Source organism: Schistocerca nitens, chromosome 9 (assembly GCF_023898315.1).
Source record: "Schistocerca nitens isolate TAMUIC-IGC-003100 chromosome 9, iqSchNite1.1, whole genome shotgun sequence".
Taxonomy (NCBI): domain Eukaryota; kingdom Metazoa; phylum Arthropoda; class Insecta; order Orthoptera; family Acrididae; genus Schistocerca; species Schistocerca nitens.
The window spans coordinates 508,269,123-508,297,102 of NC_064622.1; the positions used below are offsets into that span (position 1 = coordinate 508,269,123).

The 27,980-nt window shown below is 37.6% G+C and overlaps 1 protein-coding gene across 2 annotated transcripts in view; it reads left to right on the forward strand.

The window, feature by feature from the left end:
- Positions 1 to 27,980, forward strand: part of LOC126203929 (UDP-glycosyltransferase UGT5-like) — a 57,046-nt gene that overhangs the window by 17,371 nt on the left and 11,695 nt on the right. Inside the window, exons 4-5 of one of the 2 annotated variants that reach the window (XM_049938326.1) lie at positions 21,349 to 21,571; positions 25,803 to 26,022. In XM_049938326.1, the coding sequence (XP_049794283.1) occupies positions 21,349 to 21,571; positions 25,803 to 26,022 (443 nt within the window). Of the gene's footprint in view, positions 1 to 21,348; positions 21,572 to 23,927; positions 24,133 to 25,802; positions 26,023 to 27,980 lie in introns of those variants that run through there. The other variant, XM_049938327.1, reaches the window with a different exon arrangement.

The window sequence follows — 27,980 nt, forward strand, 5'->3', positions numbered from 1 at the left end:
TTCTGCTGCTCCTTCCACTTCCAGGGACCTTCACGTAACCTTCACACCAGACACGGGCACCACCTAAACTATGAAGGGAAAAAGTTTGTGTGCGAACGTGTCAATGAAATAATTAAAGAAAGACTCACACGGAATAAAACGATCTACGAAAGTAGCGGTTTGAGTAATACCTGGAATGTACGTCATTTTTTAGTATAAAAGTTTGTGAATCGGCGGGTAATAAACCTCCTGTACTTGAACTAGGTGCTAAAAGCGACATTCGAATGAGAGAGTGTTCTCAGACAATAAGCAATAAAGATAAATCTGTTACTGTGATGCAAACAAACATTTGCTGCATTAGGAACAAAGTATTACAATTAGAACATTTTTGCAGTATTGAAAACGTTGATGTTGTTTGTATCTCAGAACATTGGCTGACAGACGATCAAGTACAATATTTTGTTCCTCAGGGGTATGCTGTTGGAGACATTATGTGTAGAAGTGAAAGAAAGAATGGAGGTGCCCTAATATTTGTTAAAGATAGTATAATGTTTACTAAAATAGATGTTAGCTCTTACTGTACAGAACTAGATGGAGAATTTAGCTGTATAAGACTAAACGTAGAGAATACTATAATTGTTAGCTTATATAGATCACCAGGAGGAGATGTAAATATATTTTTCGAAAGATTTGAGCTGCTTATGAGGAAAATACTAAAATCTAACATAAAACTAATTATCTGTGGCGATTTCAACATTGAAATGGCCAACAGTGATGAACATGTTACTAGAACGTTTTTTAATATCTTAAGATCACTAAATTTACAATGTACAAATCACACACCAACACGGGATAAGGCGTGCTTAGATAATATTATAGTAAATCTTTCTAGAGATATGTACGACGTCAGACTTGCCAGTGGAGCCCTAGCTGATCATGAACCATTGATTTTAACATTCTCCTGTGATCAGTTGCCTAAATCAGCCAGAATCAAGTCTAATGCCACATGGGTAAGAGGGCAGAAAGATGAATATATTAATTTATTTATTGACAGAATATCTTATGTTAACTGGGACTTTGTATACAACACACAACCTGGAAAGGGTGCTGGTGAAATGGTGTTTAACAAATTCCTGGAAATACTCATAGAGTTATGGTACTCCTGCTCATCATTAATCAAAAGTAGCCCTAAGCATAAACAGAAAAACAAACAGCTAAAATGGTATACAGATGAGCTAGCTCTCACTAGGGAGGAGATGCTCAGACTGTACAGAATATATAAAAATTCTTGTAAACAAGGACCTGAGCTAGATATTACTTCTTATAGAGCTTATCTAAAATGTAAAAAAATCTACAAAGACAAACTGTCCTTGGCCAAAAAACAAGCATGTGAACATTACATTGAAAGTGCTGCCAACAAATGTAAAGCAGCGTGGGATATCATCAACCAATATAATTCACAAACCCGTACACAAGATGCAATGCTGGTCCCAGAAGAAGTAAATAATTACTTCCTAACCTCAGTGAGGGAGCTGAAAAACAAAATCAAGCAAAATGGCACTTGTGCACTAGATCATCTTGGTGCTGTACCCCATAGTATGTATACTTTCCACTGGAATGTTGTCACCCCAGAGGATATTGTAAAAGCTGTGGCAAGGTTCACCAACTCAAAAAGTATGGACTGTTATTGGTTTTCTAACTATGTAATGAAAAAAATAATACACCTTATCTGTCAACCTCTTTCTTTCATTTTTAATATGTGTTTAGAATCTGGAGTTTTCCCAGATGCACTCAAAACTGCTAAAGTAATACCAGTCTTTAAAAAGGGAGATAAGCATCTGCCCCAAAACTATCGACCAGTTTCTATTGTCCCAATTTTCTCTAAAGTTTTTGAATATGTAATGTACAGTCAACTAAATAACTATTTTGATAAGCATGATCTCCTCTCCAACAGACAGTTTGCATATCAGCATGGTAAAAACACCACTACTGCTGTCACTGAAGTTGTTAACCAGGTGTTAACTGCATTCGAAAATAAGGATCTAGTATCAGTCGTACTGTGCGATCTTAGCAAAGCCTTCGACTGCATACCATCTAACACCCTACTTGCAAAACTGGAATTTTATGGCATACACAAACCATCTTTGGATGTAATCGAATCATACTTAAGTAACAGGAGACAGTATGTATCAATTAAAAATAGATGCTCCTCACTGAAGGAAGTTCGGACTGGAGTGCCTCAGGGCTCGGTCCTAGGTCCTTTTCTATTTATCATTGCAATTAATGACTTACCTTACCACGTAGGAGCAAATTCAGTTGTGTGTTATGCTGATGATACAACGTTGCTCAATACACACCATGACACAACAGAACTGCATCAGGCAACACAGGAAAAACTAGAACTAGTAATGGATTGGTTTTCTTCTAATGAACTCCTGTGTAATCCTGATAAAACACAAGAACTAATTCTGGGTTTAAGTACAGCTGTTGAAAGCAAATCAATAAAATTGTTGGGATTCCACATTGACTCAAAATTAAACTGGGAGGAACACATTAGCCATATCTGCAAGAGAATAGCAAGAGTGTGTTATCTCATCTGGAGACTGACAGATGTAGTCACTAATGAGTATCTAAAGGTGGTATATTTTGGCCTCTTTCAGTCACACATTTCCTACGGCATATTGTTATGGGGACATTCTTGCTTTGTCAGTGAAATACTGAAAATTCAAAAAAAAGTAATCAGAATAATAAGCAAAGCTAAGCCCAAGGAACACTGCCGTCCCCTCTTTATCAAGCACATGATATTAACTGTGGTGAATCTATACATCTACACAGCACTGCTTTATGTCAAAAGCAACTTAAATGAGTTCGAGACCAGAGAGAACATACATCCCCACAACACCAGAGGCAAACTGGACTTTGACATACCAAGACACAGACTCACAAAGACTGCAAACTCACACAAAATAATGAGTTTAAAACTCTTCAATAAACTTCCAGCATCTGCTCGGTCACTGACCAATAATATTTTCAAATGTAAGGTTTATGACTGGCTTCTCAAACACCCATTTTATAAGATAACAGAATATTTTGAAATAAGCATTGACATTAGTATATAAGAATATTCCTAAAAGAAAAAGAATTAAATTGTAAAAACTTTACTGTAAAGTTATTGTTAATTGTATATTTAATGTTCAGACCTATTCCGCTGTAAGTGGTCAATGGTGAATAAACTGAATACTGAATGAATGTCAGGGAACAGGTAACAAAAAAATTGAACCTGGATGATATCATCTCAAATCATACAGCTCATTCCAACTTGTGGCCTTGAATTTCTCTGGAAAAATATAAATTAGACCTGCACATCATAATTGTAATTTTTGTTTTACCTTAATTTTTGTATATTTTTTGAAAAATGTATATTTTGTAAATAACTCTTAAAACACAAGAGAACAAAAAAATATAACTAATAAACCAAAATATACTGGAGACCTGGCAGATGTATTGTATTAAAGCTCCCATCTAGTGCGTTGAAATTTAGTTGCCTAATGACCACTTTTAACTTACAAATTTAAGATGAAAATATGAAATTTAAATTAATTTTCCCACTTAAACATTCTTTTTTTAATAATTTGGAATGTTACAGAATGCTGTTTTCTGTCATATTAACAGATACTGCTCATGTAATTATAAACAGTATCTTCTCCACTCCAGATATCTGTATTATGTAAATATTTATTACTAAAAATGTAAATAATTGCATTTTTATGAGGCCTTACAAATTATTTACATGTTGTTGTTGTTGTGGTCTTCAATCCTGAGACTGGTTTGATGCAGCTTTCCATGCCACTCTATCCTGTGCAAGCTTCTTCATCTCCCAATACCTACTGCAACCTACATCCTTCTGAATCTGTTTATTGTATTCATCTCTTGGTCTCCCTCTACGATTTTTACCCTCCACGCTGCCTACCAATACTAAATTGGTGATCCCTTGATGCCTCAGAATATGCCCCACCAACCAATCCCTTCTCCTAGTCAAGTTGTGCCACAAATTTCTCTTCTCTCCAGTTCTATTCAATACCTCTTCATTAGTTATGTGATCTACCCATCTAATCTTCAGCATTCCTCTGTAGCACCACATTTCGAAAGCTTCTATTCTCTTCTTGTCTAAACTGTTTATTGTCCATGTTTCACTTCCATACAGGGCTACACTCCATACAAATACTTTCAGAAACGACTTACTGACATTTAAATCTATATTCAATGTTTACAAATTTCTCTTCTTCAGAAACGCTTTCCTTGGCATTGCCAGTCTACATTTTATATCCTCTCTACTTCAACCATCATCAGTTATTTTACTCCCGAAATAGAAAAACTCATTTACTATTTTAAGCTTCTTATTTCCTAATCTAATTCCCACAGCATCACCTGATTTAATTCGGCTACATTCAATTATCTTCGTTTTGCTTTTGTTGATGTTCATTTTATATCCTCCTTTCAAGACCCTGTCCATTCTGTTCAGCTGCTCTTCCAGGTCCTTTGCTGTCTCTAACAGAATTACAATGTCATCAGCGAACCTCAAAGCTTTTATTTCTTCTCCATGGATTTTAATTCCTACTCTGAATTTTTCTTTTGTTTCCTTTACTACTTGCTCAATATACAGATTGAATAACATTGGGGATAGGCTACAACCCTGTCTCACTCCCTTCCCAACCACTGCTTCCCTTTCATGCCCCTCGACTCTTATAACTGCCATCTGGTTTCTGTACAAATTGTAAATAGCCTTTCACTCCCTGTATTTTACCCCTGCCTCCTTCAGAATTTGAAAGAGGGTATTCCAGTCAACATTGTCAAAAGCTTTCTCTAAGTCTACAAATGCTAGAAACGTAGGTCTGTCTTTCCTTAATCTATTTTCTAAGATAAGTTGTACGGAATCCAAACTGATCTTCTACCAGTTTTTCCATTTGTCTGTAAAGAATTCACGCTAGTATTTTGCTTATTAAAATGATAGTTTGGTAATTTTCACGTCTGTCAACACCTGCTTTCTTTGGGATTGGAATTATTATATTCTTCTTGAAGTCTGAAGGTATGTCGCCTGTCTCATACATCTTGCTCATTAGATGGTAGAGTTTTGTTAGGCCTGGCTCTCCTAAGGCTGTCAGTAGTTCTAATGGAATGTTGCCTACTCCTGGGGCCTTGTTTCATTTGTTTGACTTAGGTCTATCAGTGCTCTGTCAAACTCTTCACGCAGTATCATGTCTCCTATTTCATCTTCACCTACATTCTCTTCCATTTCTATAATATTGTCCTCAAGAACATCACCCTTGTATAGTACCTCTATATACTCCTTCCACCTTTCTTCTTTCCTTTCTTTGCTTAGAACTGGGTTTACATCTGAGCTCTTGATATTCATGCAAGTGGTTCTCTTTCCTCCAAAGGTCTCTTTAATTTTCCTGTCTTACACCTAGTGAAATGCGTCTCTACATCCTTGCATTTGTCCTCTAGCCATCCCTGCTTAGCCATATTGCACTTCCTGTTGATCTCATTTTTGAGATGTTTGTATTCCTTTTGCCTGCTTCATTTACTGCATTTTTATATTTTCTCCTTTCATCAGTTAAATTCAATATCTCTTCTGTTACCCAAGGATTTCTACTAGGCCTCGTCTTTTTACCAACTTAATCCTCTGCTACCTTCACTATTTCATCTCTCAAAGCTACCCATTCTTCTTCTACTGTATTTCTTTCCCCCCATTCTCGTCAGTTGTTCCCTAATGCTCTCCCTAAAGCTCTCTACAACCTCCGGTTCTTTCAGTTCATCCAGGTCCCATCTCCTCAAATTCCCACCTTTTTGCAATTTCTTCCATTTTAATCTACAGTTCATGACCAATAGATTGTGGTCTGAGTCCACATCTGTCCCTGGAAATGTCTTACAATTTAAAACCTGGTTCCTGAATCTCTGTCTTACCATTATATAATCTATCTGAGACCTTCCAGAATCTCCAGGCTTCTTCCATGTATGCAACCTCTTTTATGATTCTTGAACCAAGTGTTTGCTGTGATTAAGTTATGCTCTGTGCAAAATTCTACCAGGGGGCTTCCTCTTTCATTTCTTCCCCCCAATCCATATTCACCTACTACATTTCCTTCTCTCCCTTTTCCTACTATTGAATTCCAGTCACCCATGATGATTAAATTTTCGTCTCTCTTCACTATCTGAATAATTTCTTTTATCTCATCATACATGTCATCAATCTCTTTGTCATCTGTGGAGCTAGTTGGCATACAAACTTGTACTACCATGGTAGGCATGGGCTTCGTATCTATCTTGGCCACAATAATACGTTCACTTTGCTGTTTGTAGTAGCTTACCCGCATTCCTATTTTCTTATTCATTATTAAACCTACTCCTGCATTACCCCTATTTGATTTTGTGTTTATAACCCTGTAGTCACCTGACCAGAAGTCTCGTCCCTCCTGCCACCGAACTTCACTAATTCCCACTATATCTAATTTTAACCTATCCATTTTCCTTTTTAAATTTTCTAACCTACCTGCCCGATTAAGTGATCTGACATTCCACACACCGTCCTATAGAACGCCAGTTTTCTTTCTCCTGAGAACAATGTTCTCCTGGTTAATATGTTAGTCATCAGTGCAAACACAGTCAGCAATATTTTGATTTGTAAAATGTTAAAAAAATTTCAATGTTCTGCATATTTCACACCACTGAATTTCTAATGTAAAATATGCATGTTGCCAACACTGTTTCCAGTGCTCTTCTCCATATAACAGATGAGTGAGAACTTGTACATAAACTGTTCTGCATCAAGTTTTGTGTGTGGTTTGAACTTTTTTATACATACGAGGTCAGTGAGGATATACAGTAATGAAAGAGTGAGGTGTGTGGACTGTGGGGAAAAAAACAAGAATGTGGTGTTTAAGAAAAGAGAAAAACACTTCACAGTTGTTGGAAATCTGTCAGAGGTATTGCAGAAATAGCTTGGTTCTCAAGTAAATGTTATTATCATTATATCCATTGTGCAGGAATTGCTACACTTACTACAAGAAGAAATTTAGTGACAACCCACCTGAATGATCACCATCACCCAAATGTGAAACTGAAGAAGAAGACAGTGCAGATGTATATATATTCCTGGGTGTGAAGTTGTTGATGCATTGAATGTTAGCATTTCTGCTGTAGCCCCTACCATGTAACCCCTTAAGCACCCAGGAGAGGTAAGAAGCACAAGAAGAAAGCAGTATGTAAAAAGAAAAGTGGAAGAAATTGAAACAACATTTATACAAGCAACATCTTCAAAACTTTGTGAAGTATATAATGTAGATGCACTTGGTGCAGAACCAGAAGATAGTGATATGTTCACGAAAAGTAATGTGTAGTTTCAAAAGATAAATCCTGCTATCTCAGCTATCTCACCAGCCACTGAGAAGGTACAGTTACTGACACTGAAACCAGGCAGCTATTCTAAGCAGCAGATACAGAAATATATACCCACTTCCTTGCATTATTTGATTTCAAAATCTCATAAATTAAGAATGTGAAAGGTATTTGGGCATGCTGAGTTTCTTACTGTGGGCATCCATTGCCAGATGATACATGATTTCTGAAATTTTCCTGGCATATTTCTTCTTCCAGTAATTTTCAGGTTTGCAGCTGGATCTCATCAGCAGTCTGCCATGAAATTTCGTCCCAGAGACATCTGGCCATCCTCAGGTGAGGAGACGATGTACTGAAGGGACCTGATGCAGTCATGGTATTTTGTAGCGAAATCCATACATGTGAATCGTACTGGCAGTTTACAGCACATGTGTTAGGAGGTGACATGTGTGAGGCAGCCAAGTTGAGTGTGCTGCCCTCAGAGATGAAGTAAGAACTATCTAATCACTGAGTTTTGACTGAGCATGTCGATTCCATTGTGACCACATAATTTTAATAATTGGATTCCAATTTCTGTCCAGCTGAAATCCGTTATCATGATTCATTAAATTATCAGCAACATGTATTTCCATAGATTCTTTAATTACAGAAGCTGGAATACGGTGCTAAAATTTTGGTATTATTGTATTCCATTGAATGTCCCATGGAAATGCAATGTTCTGCTACTGCTGATTTTAAAGGTCGCCACAGATGGGTGTACCTTTCATGTTCTACACAGCATTCCTGGACTGTTCGTGTGGTCTGACCTATATATGCAGAGCCACACTCACAGGAACTTTTAAAAAACACACACCTTCCTCAATTGTAAATCATCTTTAATGGATCTGACTAAGGCCCTACTCTTTTCTGGGGGATGGAAGATGACATTAATATTATTCTTCCTAAACAATCTGCCTATTTTAGAAGACACATTCCCGGTATGTGGAAGGAACGCAGCTGGTTTATAGTCGTCATCGGTCTCCTCAGAGCGTTGCTTCTTGTTGTTATAGTTGTGCATGACCTTCCATATTTGACGCGAAGTATAGCCGTTCTCTTTAAAAACCCTCTCCAGATGCACTAATTCATCGTGAAGGCTATCAGGATCTCATATTACATGCGCCCAATCAATCAGAGCACTGACACCAGCAGTTTGTATGGCGTGATGGCAGCTGGATGCCTGAAGATATAGTTCTGTATATGTGGGTTTTCTGTACACTGAATGTCCCAAAGACCCATCATTCTTATGGCATAGTAACATGTCTAGAAAGGGTAAAGTCCTGTCTTTATCAATCTCCATAGTAAACTTGATGTTCTCATGTGAAGAGTTTAAATGACAAAGAAATTTTTCCAGTTCTTGTCTGCCATGAGGCCATACAACGAAAGTATCATCCACGTAATGCCAAAAACCATTGGCTTCAAGATGGCAGACTCAAGAGCTTTCTCCTCAAAGTCTTCCATAAAAAAATTGGCCATCACAAGGGACAATGGACTCCCTGTGGTGACACCGTCAGTTTGTTAAAAAATTCGTTATTAAATAAAAAATAAGTTGAGGAGGGAATATGTTCAAATGAAGCCTTCAAATCAACCCTGAACAAATTACCAGTAAGATGTAGCGAGTCAAATAAAGGCATTTTGGTAGAAAGTGAGACCACATCATAGCTAACTAGTAAATCTGAGATGCTCAGCTTAACAGTCTTCAAACAATTGATAGAATCCTTCGAATTACATGTACTGTGGCAGCACCTACCCACATATGGCTTGAGTAAGGAGGCCAGATGTTTTGCAGTCAAATAAGTAGAAGCACCAATATTACACACTATCAGTCATAGTGGAATGCCATCCTTGTGATTCTTAGGCAGCCTAAACGTTCTTGGTGAAACAACATTGTGTGGTCTCAGCCTCTTGATAACTAGTTCTGGTAAAGAATTATCCTTCAAAAGAGTAGCAATTTTTCTGGATATGTGGTTTGTTGGGTCATTATCGATTTTGAAGTACATAGAATCACTTCATTGACTATGTATCCTATCATTTTAGGCTTCCCTTGTCAACCGGACTGTAGCATTATCCTTATTAGCAGGGAGTATGACTGTACCAATATCTTCACGTAGGTTGCAAAGAGCAGCTCTTTCCACTAGAGAGATGTTACTCCATTGCGGTGCACATTTCAGCAAGGTACGACATGATTCCTGTCAAACTTTGTCTGCAGAATCCGCAGAAAGAGATCTAATAGCCTCCTCAATAGAACTGATGAAATCCATTTAATTTATTTATTTAATCGTACGGCTATGGCCCTCCTTTGGGCAGACAGTTCGCCAGGTGCTGGTCTTTCAATTTGATGCCACTTAGGTGACCTGCAGTTGATGAGGATGATAGGATGATGATGAGAACAGCACAACACCCAGTCCCTGGGCGGAGAAAATTCCCTGACCCAGCCGGGAATCGAACCCAGGGCCGGAGGATTGAAAATCCATCACGCTGACCATTCAACTACCGGGGGTGGACATGAAGTCCATTAAAGGCCATGAAGAAGATGTAGGAGCAAAGTTTAAACCTTTCACAAGCACTGACATTATCGCAGCGTCAAACGATTTCTCCGTGAGATTCACAATGGATCCTCCAGAAGAGGCTTCTTGCAGTTTACGTGTTGCAAGACAATTAAACTTAGTACTCTGTCTATTTTTTAGCACCAGTTTCCAGCTTTTGGTCTCTGTAATTAAAGAATCTGTGGAAATATGTCTTACTGATAATTTAATGAATTGTGATAATGGCTTTCAGCTGGATAGAAACTGGAATTCAATTATTAAAATTATGCGGTCACAATGAAATTGACATGCTCAGTTGATACTCAGTCATTAGATTGTTCTTACTTCACCACTGAGGGCAGCACACACAAGTTTGCTGCCTCACACATGTCACCTCCTAACACATGTACCGTAAACTGCCAGTATGATTCGCATTTGTGAATTTTGCTATAAATACCATGACTGCATCAGGAGTCTTCAGTACTTCGTCTACTCACCTGAGGATGGCCGGACATCTCTGGGCCAAAATATTGTGGTAGAATGTTGATGGGGTCAGGCTGGAAACCTGAAAATTACTGGAAGTAACATGATACACTTACTGTTGTTCTGGAATTTACCTAAGTGATGACAAAGACTGCAGCAGGCAAAGTCTGTTAGTGAAAATGGTGAAAAAGATAAAAAGATATATGACAAGATCAAAATGAGAAGCATATCTCCTAATGATAGAAGAGAACCCAAATTTAAAAATTGGTCTCACAAAATTCTACTCCTTACAACCAAGATGGGTAAAATGCCAACCAGTGGAGGAAGTATGTACACGTATTTATTTACTGCACTAATTTGAAACTTGTTTGTTTCACCACAAGCAGTGTCACTGGAAATAAGTACACAGAGATGGATCTGATGCTTTTGTGTATATGTCAAGAGCCGCAACATAAATGTTGGTTGCAGGAGTGTGCAATATGTCCGTTGCTGAAGTGATGACTGTTGAAGCACTACACCTTCAGGATGCTGACAATGGCTTAACCTATGCATTGTGGGAGGGAAGAGAGTTGGCGAAGGAGATAGTAGAGCCAGAGAAGTTTGTTACAGTCATTAGGCATTGGGCAGGATCTTCTTTTTTTAAAAAAAAAAAAAAAAATTTAGCAACAGGTCATAGAAAAAGTGCATGTGATGGGACAGGAGGTCTCTGTAAACATCTTGCAACAAGATTTAATCTCCAGCATGAAGCTGTTGATGCTATAAGAGATACTACTGGATTTGTACACACCATATCAACACTAGTAACAAACATGATACTCTGATTTCTAAATAAAAATACATTAAGGGAATTCCATTTAAAAAAGGGAGAAAATTGATCTGCTATGAAGCCTGTGGTAGGAATCCAATCAAGTCATTACTGGGATGGATCCCGGAGTGGTGCATATGTTGCAAGAATGGTTCTCTACATAATGCAGGCTGCTACTGTGTGTGAAATGCAGAGACCACAGTATATATTAGTTGACTTTGCAGTGAGCCACTTCATTTTTTGTGTTATGACAATCAGTGGTGGGTGGAACAGATAATAAGTGTCTCTCATGAGCTGCAAAATATCACTGTCTCCTTTATGGCACCTCATGGTACTGCTGGCCATCATCAAAAGATCAGTGTGCAGTCGCCATTTCCCAAGAACTCCTCTTGTTGGGTCATCCTTAATTCATGGAAAGTCATGAAGAAGTAAAATCATGACAGAAGACAATAATAATTTGTGAATAATATCATGAAATGAAAAATGGGTATAAATATTATATAAATTATCTCATTTTTGAATACCAGTTTTGCATGACATTTACTTAAAATCAGTTATCGATTTAAATATTTGTGTGTCCATGATTTTTTGACCTCGATAGTAGAGTTAGGTCTACCCAAAAAATTTCTCACATTTTCTACAGACAAGTATTGCACACACTGATTGTATATTACATAAGTACAGTGACCAACTAACGTACCATGAAATTTTTAGAACATTTAGGATGGGGACTATGGAGAAAATAATTTGCAAATAACAAAAAATTTCAGATTCTTTCAGCTTAACCTACAAATATTTTGACAGTTTAAGATGCATAAATGTCATGGCTGACAGTTAGCAGCCCTTGCACTTTACCATTTCTCAAGACACTTAACATCCTGTGACTATTCATATTTTCAAAACATAATTCTGAAATTCGCAAAAAGTTACAAATTTTCATATTATATTTATTTTATTTTAAAAAAAAGCTCTGAAGTGTGTATGTATTAATCATGTCCATAGTATTTGGAACAAAGTATTTATTGAAAATAAATTCAGATCTCTATCACTTTTGGTTCCTTTATAACATTTTTTCAATTTTCCCTTTTGTTACAACATTTTCACAAATATTCTCAATTAGAGAGAACTGTAGCACTTCTACAAATCACCAAAAAATCAAAATATTGTGGTTATGGAAAGGTATCACGTGAAACTTCAACATATATTTTTTTCAGTAAACTTCAAAAGACTGATGTGACACATTCACTCTTGACCTGTAAGATTTGAGATGAAATTGTGCAACTCAAAGATTTCTTTTCTCTACAAAAAAGAAGTATATTTGCACAAAGAAGGTTGAAGAAGATTGTGAGCTGATTCTGCCAAAGAAGCAAAATTTGTTGTAAAATTTGTGTATGTGTTACTAACTTTTTGAATTATGTTTTATTTACTTATTCAGTGAGGTCACTTTGATTGTTTTGTCAAACAATCAGTGAAATATTAGTGTAAATGCTTATGAAAGCATGTTTCAAAATCATCATGCATGTCACTGTTTTAGAATCTCACTTTTTACAGTGTACTTTACCACAATTCACTTACTTCACTGTGATACACAACCGTTTGTTGAGTTTAATTACTTTGTGCCTGAAACATGTGCCAATACTTTCCTCCATTACGATTTATTTTTGACATCACAGAAATTTCCAAACTGTTTGCTGGTGCGCTAATTTGTTTAAATGCCATTTTACAGTTTCAGCTGAAACTGCCCTAAAAGTAAAACAAATTAAATGTGTAAATTTTTCTTTCAATTGAAGTACATAACATTCCTGCAAGGTTGTAGTAAATCATTTATAGCTGTTTTGAGCCATGATACACAAATTATATCACTAACAAGGAAACAATTAATTTGAAAATTCAATATTTGAAATGTGCTTAACAGCTGAATGCCTGTGAGGGGTGGTTGAATAGTTTCTAGCCCAAAATAGTTACCATAATGTCCTGCACAAACAACATCACTTACTTTTACGGCCAAACTTTCAGGAAACATTCCTCACACACAAAGAAAGAAAATATGTTATGTGGACATGCATCCTGAAATGCTTACTTTCCATGTTAGAGCTCATTTTATTACTTCTCTTCAAATCACATTAATCATGGAATGGAAACACACAGCAACAGAACGTACCAGCATGACTTCAAACACTTTGTTACAGGAAATGTTCAAAATGTCCTCCGTTAGCGAGGATACATGCATCCACCCTCCGTCGCATGGAATCCCTGATGCGCTGATGCAGCCCTGGAGAATGGCATATTGTATCACAGCCGTCCACAATTAGAGCATGAAGAGTCTCTACATTTGGTACTGGGGTTGTGTAGACAAGAGCTTTCAAATGCCCCCATAAATGAAAGTCAAGAGGGTTGAGGTCAGGAGAGCATGGAGGCCATGAAATTGGTCTGCCTCTACCAATCCATCAGTCACCGAATCTGTTGTTGAGAAGCGTATGAACACTTCAACTGAAATGTGCAGGAACTCCATCGTGCATGAACCACATGTTGTGTCGTACTTGTAAAGGCACATGTTCTAGCAGCACAGGTAGAGTATCCTGTATGAAATCATGATAACGTGCTCCATTGAGCGTAGGCAGAAGAACATGGGGCCCAATCAAGACATCACCAACAATGCCTGCTCAAACGTTCACAGAAAATCTGTGTTGATGACGTGATTGCACAATTGCATGCGGATTCTCATCAGCCCACACATGTTGATTGTGAAAATTTACAATTTGATCACTTTGGAATGAAGCCTCATCCGTAAAGAGAACATTTGCACTGAAATGAGGATTGACACATTGTTGGATGAACCACTCGCAGAAGTGTACCTGTGGAGGCCAATCAGCTGCTGATGGTGCCTGCACACGCTGTACATGGTACGGAAACAACTGGTTCTCCTGTAGCACTCTCCATACAGTGACGTGGTCAGCGTTACCTTGTACAGTAGCAACTTCTCTGACGCTGACATTAGGGTTATCATCAACTGCATGAAGAATTGCCTCGTCCATTGCAGGTGTCCTCGTTGTTCTAGGTCTTCCCCAGTCGCAAGTCATAGGCTGGAATGTTCCGTGCTCCCTAAGACGCCAATCAATTGCTTCGAACGTCTTCCTGTCAGGACACCTTCGTTCTGGAAATCTGTCTTGATACAAACGTACAGTGCCACGGCTATTGCCCCGTGCTAATCCATACATCAAATGGGCATCTGCCAACTCTGCATTTGTAAATATTGCACTGACTGCAAAACCACGTTCGTGATGAACACTAACCTGTTGATGCTACGTACTGATGTGCTTGATGCTAGTACTGTAGAGCAATGAGTCGCATGTCAATGCAAGCACCGAAGTCAACATTACCTTCCTTTAATTGGGCCAACTGGCGGTGAATCGAGGAAGTACAGTACATACTGACGAAACTAAAATGAGCTCTAACATGGAAATTAAGCGTTTCCGGACACATGTCCACATAACATCTTTTCTTTCTTTGTGTGTGAGGAATGTTTCCTGAAAGTTTGGCCGTACCTTTTTGTAACACCCTGTATATGAGAGGAAACATGCTGAAGCTGTGTAATACATTAAGAAATAGCTCCTTAGATGCAGATTCATTCACATGATTTATACTGTAATCCCCACAGCCAATAATAGTGTCTTTTTCTATAAACATAATATCCAGAAGAGACTATTATTGAAAGTGTCTATGTCCCATGTAAGTGATCTAGTTATTACTTTACCCAGCTGCCCACACAAATGGACGAAAGACTTTTCAGTACTCAAACTTGCTTTTGTATTTCATAAATTTAGAGAAGTGTGGGTATTCTTCAGGCATATAAACCATCAATTTACATGCAATAATAATAATTTACTTGATGAGTTCTGTTGGCTGTTATTGACTTATGAATAACCGCAAGTCACTGTAACACTTGGCTATCATGTATCAACAACAGAATCTAAAAGTTAATATCACTGAGCTACCAACAAAAAGGGACATACTGAGAAAATAAGTCTTTTGAGAGATTTGAGTTACAGCCCTCAACATTATTAATCATTAGATTTATTAAATATTCAAACTCCTCAACTTATGGCATCCTTCTTATAGAGCTGACTAGACAAATTATAATGATTAATATTAATCATAAGGTTCCATAATTTTGATAGTAGTCTTAGAATCTGTCCACATTATTAAAAAATGCAAATGTGGTACTACATTCACATACACACTTCAAAACTGTATGAACTGTGTATCTGTAATGAAGCTCTTAACATTTACATTGGTTGTATTTGTCAACAATACTTCTTTTGTATTATTAAGGTGGAAATCATCAGAACTCATAACACAATACCAAATATGTGCTTTTTATCAGATTTCAGATGTTTATGATTGTCTAAGACACTTCGCAGTTTTGCAACTATTTTCCTGCTACTTCAGTTAAGGATGTAAACACACAGCCACAGCTCTACTCTGCCTATTTTACAAACAAGATAGCTCCCAGTGCCCAGGCCGCTGTCCCTAGTTGGCCGTGATGTAAACAGTTGTGATGTAACACTCATTCAAAGCAGTTACGGATTATGGCATATTCTTCATCCTACAGCCTTTGACACATTTTGCTGTCAGCAGATACTTGTCGGACTAGCAGTCAAAGATTGTAGTACAACAAAAATATATAGTGTTAAAAAAGTCACTACTCAGTACCCTTGCAGGTAACATTCTGTCTTTGTTAATAAATATGAGTTAATTTGTGCATCCATTAGTATGTGCCTACCAGGAAAAAAGGTGCTCTACATTTACATCTATGTGATTACTCTGCTATTCTCAATAACGTGCCTGATAGAGGGTTCAATGAACCACCTTCAAGCTGTCTCTCTACCATTCCACTCTCAAACAGCATGCGGAAAAAACGAGCGCTTAAATTTTTCTGTGTGAGCCCTGATTTCTCTTACTTTATCATGATGATCATTTCTCCCTATGTGGGTGGGTGCCAACAAAATGTTTTTGCAATCAGAGGAGAAAACTGGTGACTGAAATTTCATAAGATGATCCCGTCGCAATGAAAAATACCTTTGTGTTAATGATTGCCACTTCAATTCACGTATCATGTCTGTGGCACTATATCCCCTACTTTGCGATAATACAAAATGAGCTGTCCTTCTTTGTACTTTTTCAATGTCATCCATCAGTCCCATCTGATGCAGATCCGACACTGCAAAGCAGTACTCCAGCATAGGGTGGACAAGCGTGGTGTAAGCAGTCTCTTTAGTAGACCTGTTGCACCTTCTAAGTGTTCTGCCAATGAATCACAGTCTTTGGTTGGCTCTACCCACAACATTAACTATGTGATCATTCCAATTTAGGGTATTTGTAATTGTAATCCTTAAGTATGTAGTTGAGTTTACATCCTTCAGATTTGTGTGACTTATTGCATAATCAAAATTTAGCGGAATTCCTTCAGTACTCTTGTGAACAACTTCACACTTTTCTTTATTCAGGGTCAATTGCCACTTTTTGCACCATTCAGATATCTTATCTAAATCATTTTGCAATTCGTTTTGGTCATCTGATGAGTTTACAAGACGGTAAATGACACCATCATCTGCATACTATCTGAAATGGCTACTGAGACTGTCTCCTACATCGTTAATATAGATCAGGAACAATAGAGGGCCTATAACACTTCATTGGGAAATGCCAGATGTTATTTCTATTTTACTCGATGACATTCTGTCTATTACTACGAATTGTGAACTTTCTGACAGGAAATCATGAATCCAGTCGCAGAACTGAGGCGATATTCCATAGACATGCAGTTTGGTTAGAAGATGCTTGTGTGGAATGGTGTCAAAAGCCTTCTGGAAATCTAAAAATGTGGAGTCAATTTGACATCCCCTGTTGGTAGCACTCATTACTTCATGAGTATAAAGAGCTAGTTATGTTTTGCAAGAATGATTTTTTCTGATTCCATGCTGACTACATGTCAATAAATTGATTTCTTTGAAGTACTTCATAATGTTTGAATACAGTATATGTTCTAAAACCCTACTGCAAATCGGTGTTAGTGATATGGGCCTGCAATTCAACGGATTACTTCTACTTCCCTTTTGGGTAGTGGTGTGACTTGAGTAGTTTTCCAGTCTATAGGTACAGTTGTATATAATTGCTAAATATGGAGCTATTGTATCAGCATACTCTGAGAGGAACCTGACTGGTATACAATCTGGACTGGAAGCCTTGCTTTTATTAAGTGATTTAAGCTGCTTTGGGACACTGAGGATATCTATTTCTATTTTTCTCATCTTATCAGTTGTTCTTGATTGGAATTCAGGAATATTTACTTCGTCTTCTTTGGTGAAGGAGTTTTGGAAAATCATGTTTAATAACTCTGCTTTAGTGGCACTGTTATCAGTGACTTCACCATTGTTATCATGCAGTGAAGGTATTGATTGTGTCTTGCCATTGGTGTGCATTATGTATGACCAGAATTGCTTTGGGTTTTCTGCCATATTTCGAGACAGGGTTTCATTGTGGGAATTATTGAGATGCTAGCATTGAAGTATGTGCTATATTTTGAACTTCTGCAAAACTTTGCCAGTCTTGGAGATTTTGTGTTCTTTTATATTTGGCATGCTTCTTTTGCTGCTTCTGCAACAGCGATCTGACCCATTTTGTATACCATAGGGGATCAGTACCATCACTTATTAATTTATGTGGTATATATCCCTCAATTGCTGTCAATACTATCTCTTTGACATCATTCCACAACTTTTCTATGCTTACATGATCAGATCAGAAGGAGTGCAGGCTGTCTCTTAAAAAGACTTTAAAAGCATTTTTATAGCTTTTTTTAAATAGATATATTTTGCGTTTCTTTTTGTTGGTGGTAGGAGTTACAGTATTCAGCCTAGCAGCTACTGCCTTGTGGTCGCTAATCCCTGTATTCGGCATGATACTCACTATTTATCCAGGATTATTTGTTGCTAAGAGGTCAAATATGCTTTCGCAACCATTTACACTTTGAGTGGGCTCATGAAATAATTGTTCAAAATAATTTTCTAACTAGTCAAATGGGGGTAATGAAGTAACATGATTAAAGACTGCCCGGCTACAGTCCATCTCTGCTTTTATTTCATTTTGAGAATGTGAAATGAGTGGATGTTGTTTCCTCCATTCCTTTTCCATCTAGCATCTGGTTCCTTCACCAACAGTCTCAGCACTCCCAGGTTTTGGCACTGTTTTATATATTGTAAAATAACTAAGTGACAATATACATCATTCTTACACCGTTATTTACATTTACTAGTCAGATAATGGAAGAGGATGTAGATGTAGATGAAGATGAAATGGGAGATAAGATACTGCGTGAAGAGTTTGACAGAGCACTGAAAGACCTGAGTCGAAACAAGGCCCCGGGAGTAGACAACATTCCATTAGAACTACTGATGGCCTTGGGAGAGCCAGTCATGACAAAACTCTACCATCTGGTGAGCAAGATGTATGAGACAGGTGAAATACCCACAGACTTCAAGAAGAATATAATAATTCCAATACCAAAGAAAGCAGGTGTTGACAGATGCGAAAATTACCGAACTATCAGTTTAATAAGTCACAGCTGCAAAATACTAACGCGAATTCTTTACAGACGAATGGAAAAACTGGTAGAAGCGGACCTTGGGGAAGATCAGTTTGGATTCCGTAGAAATGTTGGAACACGTGAGGCAATACTAACCTTACGACTTATCTTAGAAGAAAGATTAAGAAAAGGCAAACCTACGTTTCTAGCATTTGTAGACTTAGAGAAAGCTTTTGACAACGTTAACTGGAATACTCTCTTTCAAATCCTGAAGGTGGCAGGGGTAAAATACAGGGAGCGAAAGGCTATTTACAATTTGTACAGAAACCAGATGGCAGTTATAAGAGTCGAGGGGCATGAAAGGGAAGCAGTGGTTGGGAAAGGAGTGAGACAGGGTTGTAGCCTCTCCCCGATGTTATTCAATCTGTATATTGAGCAAGCAGTAAAGGAAACAAAAGAAAAATTCGGAGTAGGTATTAAAATTCATGGAGAAGAAATAAAAACTTTGAGGTTCGCCGATGACATTGTAATTCTGTCAGAGACAGCAAAGGACTTGGAAGAGCAGTTGAATGGAATGGACAGTGTCTTGAAAGGAGGATATAAGATGAACATCAACAAAAGCAAAACGAGGATAATGGAAAGTAGTCAAATTAAATCAGGTGATGCTGAGGGGATTAGATTAGGAAATGAGACACTTAAAGTAGTAAAGGAGTTTTGCTATTTAGGGAGTAAAATAACTGATGATGGTCAAAGTAGAGAGGATATAAAATGTAGACTGGCAATGGCAAGGAAATCGTTTCTGAAGAAGAGAAATTTGTTAACATCGAGTATAGATTTAAGTGTCAGGAAGTCATTTCTGAAAGTATTTGTATGGAGTGTAGCCATGTATGGAAGTGAAACATGGACGATAACCAGTTTGGACAAGAAGAGAATAGAAGCTTTTGAAATGTGGTGCTACAGAAGAATGCTGAAGATAAGGTGGGTAGATCACGTAACTAATGAGGAGGTATTGAATAGGATTGGGGAGAAGAGAAGTTTGTGGCACAACTTGACTAGAAGAAGGGATCGGTTGGTAGGACATGTTTTGAGGCATCAAGGGATCACAAATTTAGCATTGGAGGGCAGCATGGAGGGTAAAAATCGTAGAGGGAGACCAAGAGATGAATACACTAAGCAGATTCAGAAGGATGTAGGTTGCAGTAGGTACTGGGAGATGAAGAAGCTTGCACAGGATAGAGTAGCATGGAGAGCTGCATCAAACCAGTCTCAGGACTGAAGACCACAACAACAACAACAACAACAACAACAGTCATATATATATGTACAAAGATTAACACACTATAAACAGAGTATTATTTATCCTGTCATGAAAGACAGTTGTATAGATAGAAGAGATTGGGCAGCACTGGAAGTTTTCAGATAGGTTATATAATGGGAAGAGTGAAATTTCAAAAGCACATTTTAACCTGAAAATCATTTCAAGTGGTAGATATGAACTCTTGCTACAATTTATTAGTTAAGAACTGCAGATTAATTCTCAGACATTGTAGAAATGTAGAATCTGGACAAATTGAAAGAATCAGAAGTTTTTAAGAATTTCAAAGGATGCAACAGGAGGCAGGAATACCATACAAGACAAGTGAAACAATGGGAAGTCCAAGATAGAATAACATCAATATTATGAAAAGGGTAGATTGCTGGTCACCACATGGAGAAGGTGTTTAGTCACAGACAAGCACAATGGAAAGACTGCTAAATAAAAATGCAGCCAAAAGGCCTTCTTTGCAAATAGAAAACACATGCACACCCACATAAGCACAACTCACACACACATGGCCACTGTATCGGGCCATTGTGGCTGGCAGACAAATGGATAGCTTCAAGAAATGAAATACTGAAGGCAGTAGAGCATCAAATAGGCAAAACACAATGTCCAGAAAAAATCCTTGAATAACAAGTGAGATACTGAATGTAAGAAAAAAAGGAACACAACTACTGAAGCAAGCACACAGGAATATAGTGGTCTAAAAATGAGATTTGTAGGAAATGCAAAATGCCGAGGCAGGAATAGCTAGAGGAGGACTGCAAGCCTGTAGTAACATGCATGACTATAGAATTGCCACCCACAGGAAAATTAAAGAAATTTCTAAGTCTATGGAAACATGTGCTCATTAAAATTCAGATTGTTACAATGCAGGTTATTTAATATCTATGGCAACTTTGGAAAGATGATGTGTAAATGTCTTGGATAACAGGTACACATAAGAAATACAGTCACAGCTCTGTACCCAGGAGATAAAGGGGCAACTGAACACCATATTGGTAACAGCCATACACTGCTTCATCTATCGAAGGATGGAAGCCCAACCGCTGATTGTCAATATTAGATGCTAACTATCTGAAATTCTCTAGCTTTCTTTCAAACTTGTATTTGAGATCTAGCAGTGCAATATTTGTTTTCAAATAAACCTTAATTACATAAGTTGGATCACTAATGCCTTGGTTGGTAACTCCTAATAATGCTCATTTGGATTTTGCAGGATATTCAGAATTATCTTGATAAATGTACACAAGGAGTTGTGTATTTTAGCATGGGTTCAAATTTGAGGAGTGCTGATTTCCCAGAAGAGAAAAGAACAATTTTCCTTAATGTATTTTCAAAGTTGAAGCAATGTGTCCTTTGGAAATATGAAACAGATAATATCCCAGGAAAACCAAAGAATGTAAAAATTGATAAGTGGCTCCCACAGACTGATTTACTAGGTAAGAACAATAACTGATTTATTATTTAATGTCCATACTCGTGTTGACTTATACTTTGTATTAATTGTTCAGATATGTTCGACACACACACTTGTACAAAATTAATTTTGCTGCTTACACAGTAGCCCAAGCAAACTAGAAAAAAAATGGGGGGAATAATTTAGAAAGCTTTAAGACTTTGGGAAAAACTTATAGTGGATGTAGTAGTTAGAAATAGAAAAGTTTCCTCCACAAGTGGGTGAGTATCCTCCTCCCCTACTCCTTAATTCAATTTTATCCTTTTCCAGTCTTTATAATAAACACTTCAGTTTTGAAGACACGTATTACAATAAAAAATATTTCTAATAAATTTCTGCTCAAAGAAGGTTATGCACGTTTTGAGGAAGATGACAAGTTTTCAAGATATTCTGTCTGGAAGATTAAAAATACATTAGCTTATGAGTTTAGCATATTTCTCAACTTTGGTTTTAATTCAGTTAACTCTTCCTTCTATTTCTATACAACTACTTCCCTTATATACATATAGAAACATAGATGTAGTGCATAAATGTTGGTGCTATAGTCTGAAGGCAAAAACTAAAGCAAGAGAGGGAATGAAATTTCTTTAAAAACTAACATTTATTGATTCAGAATATTTCTGCTATACACTTCTTCGTACAGGATTATGCACCTTAATATTTCTATTGAAATAAAATTCATTTGCCGTGAGGATTAGGGATTATTGTGTAATTATCAGCAATTACTGTCTTTATGACCCATTTCCAGTCATCATATGTACAGCATCTACACAACTAACAAACCACAATATCTAACAATGGAAATTCCATACAGGAATATCAACATTGTAGGAAAATATAGATTACTACTTACCATGAGGAAGACATGTTAAGTTGCAGATTAGCACAGTTAAAAGACACTTACACAAAACGTTTGACTACAGCCTTCGTCAACAAAGAGAAACAGAGAAAGACACACCATTGATACACCCATGCCAGCACACCTCAAGTACACATGACTGCCAAGGAAAATATTGATTACTACCTACCATAAGGAAGACATGTTAAGATGCCAATGGGCACAGTTAAAAGACACTTACACATAGCTTTCAGCCACAGCCTTCATCAGCAAAAGAGAAACACACACCATTCATACACACGTGCAAGCACACCTCACATACACATGGCCACCAACTCCAGCAGCTCAGGCCTGAATGCAACTATCACATGGGATAGCAGCAGTAGTCTGGAGGGAATGGGGAAGGGAAAGGGATAGTACAGTTCCTCTACAGTGGGAAACTTTCCTGTTTCTTACCACTACACCCAATATGAGCCTCTTTTTTTCAAAATTCATATATAATTTCCCCCATTTGCTATTTTTTTATTATTAATTTGTTTGGGGTATAGGTATTATATTGTCACCATCATACAAACAGTTTTGTGGGAATTTAAATACATGTAAAAATAACCATCACAGTACATCTGAGTGTTATGATTTCATCATGATTGTATTACTACTTTCTTTTACACCTCATCGGTATATTTCTTATGAGTTCTTTCACATTTTCTTCTATTTGTGGTACTGCTAAGGGTTTTTCTCTTGGTGGTAGAGCTCTTACAGAACACACTCAGCCTTGAGAATACATCTGAGGAACTACTCGATGGAGGAGTACAGGTTTCAGTATGGGAAAGTCAACACTAAGATTCTCAGTAACACTCCTGAGACTGTGGTTAAGTCAAAACTCTCCAATGTATCCTTTCTCTCAGAAATGATATCCAGCATCACAATGTGTTAACCTCTGTTGAGCTTGGAAAATATTGTGAGAAACAAGTGATAACTTCAATCTTTGAACTGGTCCTGGAGGCATGTTAAAATAATACAAATAATATTGGCTTTCCTGTGAAATGTATAGTTCCTAGTTTGACTCTCAATATGGCACAGACTTTTTAACATCACATAAATCTTAAAAACCAACATTAAAGGGAAGAAGAGTGATGTGCTAACACTATGCATCATCATACTGATTTCAGTCACACGACTAGTTAGTTGTCAATGCTTTTCCCATGAGGCCTGAGCACAGAGGCATTAGTTATTTAACTTCAAATAATATATTTCCAACTTACCAGCAGAAGTACTTAAAAACTGTCTTGTAAACCTGGAGACAGATACACATATGAAAAAGACAGCAGTTGGGTAAGATATAGACTGCTTTTCCAATTACAAACGGCGTTCAAAAAGTTTTGCACAGTCATCTCTAATTTTTTTTATTTCTACAGGAGGAGAATGAAATTTTTTTGTCCACACACTTGGAACATGTAGCTATAAGTTGGTACATAAAAGTATTTTATTTTATTTACAGGTGAGCCACAATGAACCATGAAATAGATGTCAGGTTGCAACAACAGTTGGTGATGGAGTCCTCTTCAAGTTCGGTGATGACTCTGCCACATCGATTCACAGGAAGTTGCTCCCTGTTTATGGGGAGGACACAGTGGATCACAGCAGTATGAGCAGTGGTTGCAGAGGTTTAAAGAAGGTGATTTTTCTCTACTGGACAATCCATGGTGCTGAATAAGGAGACCATTTATCAAATCATCCAAAATGACAGATGTGTAATGACACAACAGCTTGCTGAAATGACTCATTTGTCATTGGGTAGTGTGGTATCACTGATACAGTCACTAGGGTACAGAAAAATCTGTGCATATTGGGTGCCTAGATTATTGACAAGAGAAATGAAAATGATGAGGAAGAATGTGTGCGTGGGTCTCATGAAGACCTTTACTGAAGATCGGAAACAGTGTTTTGATGGCATCATTACCCAGGAGGAAACATGGTTGTTTTTGTCCAAACCTGAGAGCAAAACCCAATCCATGGAGTGACGTCATCCGGGCTCCCCTCAGAACAGGAAACCGAGAGTGAAAGTCTGAAAGGTGATGGCCTCCTTCTTCTGGGATCAGTGTGGTGTAATTTTCATTGACTTTTTGGAACCTGGCTCCACAATTAACCAGGACATTCATTGTTTGTCATTGGACAAACAGTGACATGCCATCAAGACCCACAGACCACAGCTTCAGGGTCAGCTCATCAGACTACACCATGGTAATGCCAATCCCCATACAGCCCTTATGGTGGAAAACAGTCTGGACTTGGCCCCATCTGATTTTTACCTCTTTGGTCATCTGAAGATCCACCTGTGCGGTAAAACATGTTGACATTTTCTGTGTCAAGGGATGGTGTAAAAGTCAATCCCCAGAATTTTACCAAAGTGCATTTACATCATGGAAAGGACATCGGGCCAGATGCGTCACAGCTGATGGAGGCTACATTGAGTATGCTCAATGTATAGCTAAATGTTCCTAGTATGTTCACAAAAAGTTATATTCTCCTCCTGCAAAAATAAATAAAATTAGAGACGACTGTGCTAAACTTTTTGAATGCTCTTTGTATAAATACACAACATGACAAATTGTAGTCCACAATGTATAAAAGCATGTCAAATAATCATGTTCCAGTAACTTAATTTTTGACATTACTTTCTTCACAAAAAATGTGTTAACATAAGTCCCTTATTGATAGCAGATGCCAAACTGTAGCGTAAGCTACATAAAAAACTGGATTAGGAATGTAAGTTAGTGATTTGTAAAACTTTTCACTAAATATTAAGAGCACCTCCATAGATTTGTGAACTTGTTTCCAAAACAACTTACTATCTTAAAGTAATGACAACAATTAAAAATGGAAAGTACTAATGATGCTGCAACAACACTAAGACATGACTGAGTCAGCATAAAAGATAATAAACATTGGTTTCCTAAATGTGCTTTATTGCCCTTTCCGTTTTTAATAATAACTGTCCTATCAGTTTTCTTTGGAGTTATTAATGCTTGTTCCATCATCTTTTGGGCGTGCACTTGGGACAGCGACAATTCTTCTTGCGATATTTTGGCTAGAAACCTCCCAGCCATCTTCAAGGCGAGTCAGAGATTGAGTTCATAGCGTTTGCGCATGCCTATTTATACGGAGAGTCACGTGATACAAAGCTGCTGAGGATTGAAAGCGCATGCGCCAAAGATATCAAAGTCGCTTTATTAATGCTTATTTAATGTGTAAACATATTCTTGAACAGTCTCATCACTTTTTTACTCTGCTTCAAACAGCATTGTCTCAAATATAACTATTTCATCTGACTTTATTGTACTGATAATATTAAAATTATCTCTTAATCTTCCAGCTCATAAAAACATTCAGCTCTTTATTACTCATGGAGGTCTTATGAGTACAATAGAATCTATCAGCCGTGGTGTTCCTATCATTGGAATACCTATAATGGCTGATCAACACGCAAATGTGAAAAGGAGTGTATCCACTGGAATTGGGTTACAGCTCGATTTTCAGAATATTACTGAGGTTTCCTTAACCTGGGCTATTTCTGAACTCCTCAACAATCACAGGTAAGGTCCTCTACTGTTGCTTATGACTTCATTAACTCACAATAACACTGCAGCCCCTTAAATTGCATCAGTCTGAAGGCAGCCGGCAACAAATATTGTACTGGCAAAAACTGTTATACATGCTCAGATATGCAAATGAAAGCATTTCAGTACAGCCACATGAAGTAGACAAGAGTGACACCATCTATATTCTGCATGTAAGGAAGAATTACAGAGCAGGTTTCTCATTCATAAACTGAATTAGAATGCTGGCTGTTTGTAAGAAAATCATGTTATGCTGCACTTAAGAAGCCTCAACTAGAACATATCTCAATTCAACAGTGGCATAATTGTGCCCTAGTAGGACAGCAGTTTATCATTCCATGATATTGCTGTTCGGGTTATCGAGATCCCACGACTGTAAAGCAAATATGGAGTCAGGGGGTCCAGGAGGCCAATACTCGATGACATGCAGGATCTCAAGAGCTGCACACGACTAGTGGCTTTGAGGACAGATGTGTCGTTCACTCTGCCGGGCAGGGTTGCAGTTACGTTACATACTCTGAATAGGGAAATAGGCTCAGCTGCAGCAAGACAAGTAGTCACACGAGAAGGGAAGTGTGTCAACAGTCGTGTGCCTGACAATGCTAGACACATGGGTGTTATTACACTCTCCCATTTCTGTGTACAGTGCCGCAATGTATGTATCTGATTGTGGAGGTTCAGAAGAGAACAAATGATGCCAGAGTGTATCAGTCATCGTTGTATGGGCCCATCACCTGATGTGATGATACGAGATGCTACTGGACACACAACATGATCACATTTGATTCAAAATTAATTTGCTGGATGTGACTCCTTCAACATCAGCTGCATCAAGTAAAGATCTACTACCCAACAGTGAGATGTGAGAATTTTCATCACTATTGGGTTGTAGGTTTATACCTATAGAGCTGATGTCTAGGAATTCACATTTAGCAAATTAATTTTGAATTATTTTCTACAGATGTGTATCATCAACAATGTCTGTTTCCTTCAGACACCACAAAAGTATTACAAGCCTAGGCAGGCACACAATGATAAAAGCATCAATTTCACTTCGTCACATCTTTCTTCCTGTTGTGGAAATCCAATTAATGTAGTGAGCATTAAGTTATAAATTCAGTGAACCATGATATAAGGATGTAGCCAATGTATATACAGAAGTTCAAATCAATCCACGGAGTGCACACAAATAGCCTGCGATAAACTGGAAATTGCCTATGAGTCAATATCCATCACCTGAGATCAGTTTGACTCAATGTCCAGCTGGGTTAGAGCCATTTATGCTGTCAGAGGTGGCAGCACCATGTATTACATGGTGAGTAACAAGGAGACATCATAATAAGAAGGTTTTGAATCTTAAACTGATAATAGCCAATCATTAGCACACTGTGTATCCCCTGATCACCTACAAATTTAATTGTGTTTCCTTACTACTATATTGTGTATGCACAATATGTAACATTTAGTGAATGTGTGTCCTCACTGGTGTTGCAATTTTAATGGCCAGCAGAGTAATAGTAACCAGTCAATTGTAGGATCTGAGCACAAATAAAATATGTTTTTCACAGATGTGAAGAAAAAATATTGTTAATACCAGAGACTAAAAGGTGTTCTCAAAAGCACTGCTGAACAGAATGGAAAAACAACTAAATCCACAAATTGTTGAGTAACAAGGAGACATCATAATAAGAAGATTTTGAATCTTAAACTGATAATAGTCAATCAAAAACAATGGATCAAAAATTTTGTGCTCACGTTCATGGACACCAAGAAAGCTTATGGTTCAGTAGATAGATGAATACTGTTTCAAATATCAGAGGAGATGGCTTTGGATGGAAAATCCCATTAACTGATTAAACAGACCTTACAATACACAACATCCAAGGTTAAATCAGAGGAATGCTTTCTGAGGCCTTCAAAATGAAAACCAGAGT